At 39.7% G+C, this 8,849-nt stretch overlaps 1 protein-coding gene across 1 annotated transcript in view; it reads right to left on the bottom strand.

Annotated features, from left to right (window-relative positions):
• Positions 1-1,096: 1,096 nt before the first annotated feature.
• Positions 1,097-8,849, bottom strand: part of ACTR2 (actin related protein 2) — a 39,957-nt gene continuing 32,204 nt past the window's right edge. Inside the window, exons 8-9 of the mRNA XM_059187837.1 lie at positions 7,722-7,854; positions 1,097-3,767 (exon numbers count right to left, since the gene is read on the bottom strand). Coding sequence (XP_059043820.1) covers positions 3,597-3,767; positions 7,722-7,854 — 304 coding nt within the window. The 3' untranslated portion in view covers positions 1,097-3,596. The remainder of the gene's footprint in view (positions 3,768-7,721; positions 7,855-8,849) is intronic.

Genomic DNA, 8,849 nt, shown 5'->3' with positions numbered 1-8,849 from the left:
CTATAGTGTAATAGCTTCCTTCTCCCTAACTTCAGATGTTCAACAATACAGGGCAAGATGCTTTAGGAGGGTTTTAAAGTATTAAGTCTAATGCAAAAAATCAATGTGAATTTATACAACAGCTGCCTTACTGACAATCCCAACGCAACTTTTTCTGTTCTATAGCTAAGGTTACTTGCAATAGAGTGGTTAAAGTCAGAAATTTGGTCTTTACAAAGTATTCAAGCTTTTAATAGGTCAAGGAATTTGAGCTGGTGGAAAAAAGGGACCCTACAAATATCCCAGGTACTATGGATACTGGCCAATTAGTCCAAGATTAGATTACATGTTAAATATTGAGCTAAAATGAATCCTTGAGAAAATGGTTCACTTTCGTTCGGTACTCTCTTGGGTGGTTCTAAAATTAGCACAGTTCCACACTCAACTGTACAGTGGTCAAAGTTTATGGATGAAGAAAACCAATGGAGACCATTGAAACCTTCATCCCATCAACAAGGAGCAGTGCCCAGTATCTTCCGTCTTGTAACACATGGAGATAGTTGTCCCATTATACTGGCAACTAAGAAGAGGTTGGAGAAGACACCAGAGGCAAACTTCACGACATCCTGGTGTAACATGGCCATGAAAGGAGTAATGAGATTCAAGCAAGCAAGTTCATGAAGAAGGATACACAAGAATCCTATCTACTCCTCAGCCCCATCCTCAAAGGTTAGTATGAAAACAAGGAAAAGTCAGTTTAATACACAGGCCCCTTACATATAGATCTGTCTAGCATTCCTAATCCTGCAAAAGCCATCTTAAATCTTCCAGGAAACAAAACAATCCACTTGAGGGGAAAGAACCCTCTAATACAGCTGTGTAATTTACTCTGTTTTCTAGTTTTTGTTTTACTTATGTATTTAAAATCATACCAGAATAAAGAGGTTTTTTGGTCAAATAATAGAACAACACTGAGCTGAAGCTCGCCTAACATTTTGTGTTGTATGCAGATGAAGTTGTCAATCCCTCTTGCATTAGCGCAAGTGAAAATATGAACAAAAATAAGAAAATGAAACTAGAGAGAAAAACAATAGGTAAAACCAAGACAAAATTCAAATTTACTTTCAAAAATCTGATTTTATTTTCTGAATCAAAAAGAAGTGTATTCACGTTAGATGTAGAATGTTTAACTTTCCATTGATCTCTCTCAAAACACCTTCCTGATATTGTTAACAGTGCTTAGAACTATAAAAAGTCAACATCCAATACCATGCTTTAAAGAAAAAAGTTTAAATGTAGGATTTATTTCTAAGGAACCCTTCTCAAGGTCAAGGCATTGGCAATTCTAATTTAAAAGGAATTTTAATCATTATTGGAAATTTGAGTGACAATTGTTTTCAAGAGCTAAAACTCAGATCACTTTTAAAACAGAAAAAATTTTAATATCTGAGGACTCCTACCTGGCAACTCCAATTAAACATTATTTTCTACTACCCCCCAATAACTAAATGAATCATTTTACCTTAGAATAGGAAAATTAGAAAATGGAATTTTAAAATTATATATACCATTTGAATGGTCGTGTCTGCTAGCAGAATCATGAAATTAAAACCAAATTCTATATTCAAGGGACAAAAGATAACTGCTCTTTCCTTGTTCTAAGAGTCTATCCTATTCCTTGTTGTTTTCTACCCCCATAGATTAAAATCATGACCAAAGGCCAAGAGTTAATCCATTTACCGGAAATGAACAGCTGGTAGGTACTGGCCCTACATTTGTGTCCTTTATCTAGTCCAGGACTCAAAGTCTAGGGGGATTTATATGAACATGATTTTAGGAACACTTGAGAATTCTAAAATGACTGACATCCATGTCCCTCAAATCTAGTACATGTTATTCATAGGCTATTCAAGTGTACTGAAGCATGTCCAGCATGCAGGCAAACTTCTTTTACTTGTTTCAAATTGAGGTAAAACAGACAAAAAAATACTTAATATTAACAGAAGCTACATAATTAAAACTAACCTTTTGTTGCTTATTTCATAAAAATTGATTTTTAAGTTTTCTCACAGAAAAGAGACTCTATAAAGCCAATAATTTCTCCAATTTCAGTCACCTAAAAATTAAGCTTCTTCGTTCAAAGCCATTATTACTAAAGAATATTTTGAAATGAAGGAAAACATTTCTCCCCAGAATCTGCATTTTGTACTTAGCGTGATACAATTTATTACTTTATTTTTCAAATTTAGAAAGAAGTCTGAGTACTAGTTGATATTTTTCAGACACAAAGCAATACCGACGGGATTTATAAATATGATTTTCTGACAGATGGGAAAGTTTGCTAACATTTACAAAATATCAACAACTCTTCTTTCAAGCATAAGATGACTGAGACTTATTGTTATGATTACTTTTTCAGTACAAATATGAATTTAAATCTTGATTTTTTTTTTGCCAACATTTTAAGTAGTCAAATTTTATTCTACTTCCAGGTTTCAAATTAAAATAATAATAAAAAAGCAATGAAAATTACCCAACTGGCAACAAGTCCCATATTTCAATGTTATTTTTAACCCAACAATTATAACCTACTGCCAGTAATTATTCCTATGTATCTACCTATTCTTACTAAAGAAGCACTGGTCAGATATATCAAAGCGTAACTGCAAGAATGGTACTTGGCACTGGATTACCTTAATGCTTCTGGTATAAAAAGAAGCACTCTTAAGCACTTTTTTCATCTGTAATCTGAATTTCCAAAAGCATTTTTAAACTGTTAATTTTGTACTGATAGATTCTAGGGAGTTTATTCCCAACTAACATGGTTGATTTAAAAACAAAACAAAACAAATAAATCCCTAAGCCACATGGTAATGGAGTATTACACTTGCTTTTTATATCATGGAAACAGTTCTAGGCAGAGCAAAAGTAGATAAAAACCTGCCAAATCAAAGTACTGTAAATAAATTTCATCTTACACACCTCAGAGCAGAAAAGCTCAAAAAATCAAAATTGTAAAATCAAAAGACCACTCCCTGCCCCCACGCAAAAACCCACCAAAAACACTTGAATTCTGAGTCTAACGTTCCCCTAAAATGTTAATTCCAGAAGCTTTAAGTTACTTTAACTGTGCAGTGACTGTTGAAAGCACCACACCAGGGAGGAAGTGCTGTAAAAGGGGTCAGCAGCCGCTTACCCGCCCCTCACCACCCCCACCCCAATAATATGTAAAAGCCCCTGTAAAGTTTTTTCTTATGCTAATAAAGGCATACCACCTAGCGTGCTAAAGACTAAAACTAGCAGCATTAGAGCAGTAAAGTGAAAATAGGAAGCCGACAGGAATGATCTAAATGCCTACTTAGAAGAAACAAAGCAGCAGACAGGACCCTTTGCCCTCTCATCGTGTTTGTAGGGAAGTGGCTGAATTAAACAGATTTACCCACATTAACAAAAAATTAACAAAGCTTCCCCAAGACACCAGAATAAAACCTGACCTTTCCAGTCAAAGGGCACAGAGAGGACTCTTCCATGTCCTGGAGTTGAATGAGTTCAAAGACTGGCAATAAAGGCAAAAAGAAAGCATTAGGGGTGTGATGTGAACAAGCTCTGGAGTTAGTTTATCGAACAGTCACACCAAGTTTCTCCAGCACACGAACACCCTTTTCTTGGTATTCTTGTCGGGTCATCCAGAAGTTGTCTTTGTCCTTCATGATATCTGCTAGAACAGCACCACCCAGGAACACCATATGCTTTCTGCGCGGTGGGTCTTCGATGCGGATCTTAAATTTCTTAAAGGAGAAAAAGACAAGATCGTAAAATGTCACAAGTGCATCATGCTTTCTGCTTCATGAAGATGACTGTCTCATATATTCTGCTGCTGAATTCCCACAAGTCCTGTGATGTAAGCAGGATGGCTTGACTTTTTATCTGAAGTAGACATTTTTGGTAATTTGCCCAAAGCTCACACCAAGGAGATCACACAGACCATCCCAGTGTGCTGATTTACACCTGTTCTCCCATCTCTATTAACAACACCCCTTGTCACTCTCAAAATGGTCTTGATATGAACAATAAATCGCACAATCAGCCTACTGAGAGCCCAAGTACCAGAGTCCTGATTGTGGCAGGTTTCTTCACCTCCTGGGGATGACCACATGAGAAAATCACTTAGATGTTAAGTCAAGATTTTGGATAAGAGGACTTCTATGGTTTCCTCAAGGTCTAATGCCTCTATGATTGCTGTCCCATGTAAGAGTAAGATTGGAATTCTTTTCTTATAAGCAAAGTTCAGTTTTTATTGTCTCAAATTCAAATGAAATGTTCTCAAAATAAACAAGGCCAAATATGGTCAAATAAACCGTTGGAGATGCTGGGGAAAAAATGAACACAGTAACCAAAATTAGATAAGTGGAATAAGTTTTACACTCTGCAGCCACTATTGATTGTCTAATAGAAGACACACCTCCATGTGTGATCATTCCATGCCTGAAAGAAAAACCTTAAAATGTCATAGATCAATTTACTGTGTCACAAATCCTGCAAAAGGACTCAAAGTCACTATGTCACTTTAGATTGCCCCCACGTCACATAACTGAATTGTAGGATCAGGTATAAACACCAGTTTACTTACTTAAAAAAAAAAATAGGCCTGGCTTTGTTGCAATAAAACTTTATTTATACAAACAGGCAGTATGATACAGGCCGGAAGGTCAGCCGCCCTGGCTCTAAGGGAAAGCTGGTTAGTCCCTGAAGGCGCTGCCGTCCCTGCAGCTCTGTCCCTGCAGCTCTGTCCCTGCAGCTCTGAGGGGGCGCTGTAGTTCTCTCACACCACCTGGTCTGGTCACACCAATTCTGGTTCTTCACTGCTGCTTCTCTCTCTCTCCTCCTTGCAACTCCCAAGTTGAAACTCATTCTTTTTTTTTTTTTTTTTTTTTCCTTAAGATATTTATTTATTTATTTGTCAGAGAGAGAGAGAGAGAGAGAGAGCGCGCGCGCGCGTGAGCCAGAACATAAGCAGGGGAGCAGCAGCCAGGAAGAGAAGCAGGCTTCCCGCGGAGCAGGGAGCTGGATGCCGGACTCGATCCCAAGACCCTGGGATCATGACCTGAGTCAAAGGCAGTCGCTTAGCCAACTGAGCCACGTCCCTTGAAACTGATTCTGTCAGACCATTCCAGCCACCACTCCTCTTTGCCAAGTCACCTATAGGAGTCCCAATTTATTTCCCCTCATGCCCGCTCTTCCTGTGCGTGTGTGTGCTCTCCCCACCACTTCCTGGTCTCCTCTGTGACTTCATCCTTCTCTCCCTCTCACTTCATGAGGCACAGCACGGACTCGGGGGACCACCTCTCTACTCTGTAGCTGCCCCCAAGCAACTGAACATGACAGGTGAGAAACTGCCTGTCTTGGCTGAACTGCATCACTTCCTTCGTTTGAGCTCCTTAGCACAGCCTGGCAAGCCCACAGCACGTGTCTTCTCTCTTCTACTCTTCAAGAACACAATTTCATACCTCCTCCATCTCATGAACTTCCACCACCACCTCCCTCCCTCCCAGCCCGCCACCTCATCCTTCTACAGCCTTCTTTCTTCCTCCCTTCCCCACACCAGACTTAGTGATCCCTTAAAAACAAGTCAGATCCTACCACTTCTCTGCTCAAAACCCTCCCAAGGCTTTCAGTTTCACTAGGAGTAAAGCTAAACCCTTCACCATGGCTGATGAGACCTGCATCCAACCACCTTTCTGACCTCACCAAGCAGGCCTCCCCTTTACTCACTCTGCCCCAGCCATACCTGCACATTCCTGACAACCCAGGGCTTTTATTTGGTGTGGGGGGGAGGTGGGAAGGAGTAAAATTTTATTTATTTTTTTGACAGGTAGAGAGAAAGCAAACAAGCACATAAGCAGAGGGAGAAGCAGGCAGAAGGAGAGGGAAAAGCAGACTCCCCACTGAGTGAGGAGCCTAAAACAGGCCTCAATCCCAAGACCCCGGGATCATGACCTGAACCGAAAGCAGACATTTAACCAATAGAGCCACCCAGACGCCTCAACCCAGGGCTTTTGTACTTGCCATTCCTGCCTCGAAGATTCTTCCCACAGATGGTTACATGGCTCACAGGCTCACTCTATCCAGGTCTCTGCTCAGAAGATCTCTGAGGAGATCAGAGTCTTTCCGGGACCACACTACATGAAGGAGCGTGCCACCTTCCCAGTCACTACCACTTTCTAGCCCCTCACCTTACCTTCCTTTTCTTCATAGTGCTTATTACTACTGACACATTCACAGAATAAAAGTGGGGACCTGGTTTTTATTTACTACTGTTTTGTTTGTTCCAGCAGCTAGACAAGTGTTTGGCATCCAGAAGGAGGTCAAGAAATATTTGCTGAGTAAGGAAATAATCACCTGAGATTAATTTTAAATTATATGTATGACAAAAAAAAAAATCAAATAAGCAAAATACTTAGACAATATGGTTCCTTTTGAGTCTTTTAATTTATTTAATATATGTGAGTCCACACTCCATTTTCACAATTTAGTGACAGATGAAAATGTGACATTAGTATCTCTGATATATATAGTCCTCTGTAATATGTAATCTCATTATCTACAACAGCTGATCAAGGTTGTTGGGACAAAGCTCAGAGATTAACCTGGAATTAAATGACCCTGGCTGAGTGCATAGTATATATAGTGTACTTTGCACACTCCAGTGTTGGTAGAAAAAAAAAAACAATGCCGAATTACCATCACCTATTACCTTCTAGTTTGTAAATTACTTTCTATTCTATACATTGACAACTACCAATTAAAGTCTGTTTCAAGAGCAAGGACAGCTGATGGGGATGCAAAATATTTGCTACATTATGTTTTACAATCTTTTTAGGGAAGTAAGACGTATACAAGAAATAGCCAGAAAAATAATCCAGAATCAGAAATTTGAGACAGTCCAAGAGTAGCAATGAAGGCTGGTTACATATCCGAAAAGTTAGCTAAAAAGAACCCCCAAACCCCAAGAGGCATTTCTCTCTCCATAACACAGCAGTCGCCCCTTATCTGTGGTTTCAGTTACCCATGGTCTGGCAGCAGAAGATGGCCCAGCCAACATAGCACTGCATCACGAGGCCTGCGTGACTCCTGTCACCTTATCTCGTCACGAAGGCATTTTATCCTCACATCACCACAAGAGTGAGTATAGTACAATAGGATATTTTAACAGAGACCACACTCATATAACTTTTTTCCAGTGTATTGTTGTAACTGTCCTATTTTACAGTTGCTGTTGTTGTTGTTAATCTCTTCTGGGGCCTAATCTATGAATTAAACTTCATCATAAGTGCTCTTGTATGGGGGGAATCAGTATTATCTGCGGTTTAGGCACCCACTGGGAGCCTTTGAACATATCCCCACAGAAAAGGGCTGGGGGAAGGAATACTATATGGCAGGTTCTTCCTGTGCCCTTAGAAGCACCTAGGCTCCAGGTTGTCTGTTACAGAGGAACCAGAACATGTGGCCTGGGACCTCACTGCCTCCAGCCACTGACCACAGAGGTGACCAGGCAGTACAACCATTCTGAAACAGAGCTTACCTTGAACCATTTACTTCTATCTCTTCAAGGCTGCATGTGACTTCATTAAAAATTTGTTTAGGAAGACTTCTTGCTCCCTCTGGTGGTTGTCAAGATTCACAAGCTACTTTATAGGGTTTTAAAAAGTATGTTAACAGCTGGATTATTGACTGATACTTACAGAAAGTTTTTCCACATCTCCCTTTAAAACTCGTTCTAAGTAAAGCTGTTTAAGTTCTCGTTCCAACCGTGATGGCAGCCCAGGGTACATAGTAGACCCTCCAGAAAGCACAATGTGCTTATAGAATTCAGATCTAGAAAGACACAAAAGGTATCATTTGGGGTTTCAGATGAGAAAAACAGTCTTTCAGCATTCCTTTTATATCTGTCAGTTTCAAGCGATTGCTGGGAGAATTAAATAAAATTCAACATGGATCGCAAGGTTTGTTATTAATGCTGTTATTAGATAACAAACGTTTGTTATTAATGCTGTTATTAGATAACAAACCCTCTCTACATGTAAAATACTTATTATAATTTTAATGATAATGCTTCTAAAGCACATGACACATTGTCCTGCAAATATAATTGAGACTTTAAAAAAAAAAAGATTTTTATTTTTCTATTGAGAGAGAGAGCAAGCTGGGCATGGGGGAAGAAGGAGAGGGACAAGCAGACTCTGCACTGACCTCAGGGCCTGATGTGGGGCTCGATCTCATGACCCTGAAATCATAACCTGAGCTGAAATCAGAAGAATCAGATGCCCAACTGACTGAACCACTCAGGCACCCCTGCAACTGGGCATTTAACAAGGACCAGAGTTAACATCACAAACTTCCATGATTTGGACTATGTATGTCATCACAGTGCTTCTCGAAGTTTACCATAACTAACCATTTTCTACTATGATTTCAGTTGTTTCCCAATTTTTCCATTTGCCTTTTGTTCTTTTTCCCTTTTGTTCCTTTGCCTTGGAACTAGGTGCTGTTATGTTAGGTGAGACTGGCGAGTTTCCTTGTTAGAGCAGCCTTCTCTTTCTTTAAATATGCTACCGGTTATGATACCAGATAGTCAAATCTAAAATAACTGCATCCAGGGCACCTGGGTGGCTCAGTGGGTTGAGCCGCTGCCTTCAGCTCAGGTCATGATCTCAGGGTCCTGGGATCGAGTCCCACATCGGGCTCTCTGCTCACCAGGGAGCCTGCTTCCCTCTCTCTCTGCCTGCCTCTCCGTCTACTTGTGATTTCTGTCAAATAAATAAATAAAATCTTTAAAAATAAATAAATAAATAAATAAATAAATAAATAAA

This window comes from Mustela lutreola, chromosome 9, assembly GCF_030435805.1.
Source record: "Mustela lutreola isolate mMusLut2 chromosome 9, mMusLut2.pri, whole genome shotgun sequence".
Lineage (NCBI taxonomy): Eukaryota > Metazoa > Chordata > Mammalia > Carnivora > Mustelidae > Mustela > Mustela lutreola.
The sequence above is the reverse complement of the archived record's forward strand: the minus strand, read 5'-3'. Positions and strand labels throughout refer to the sequence as shown.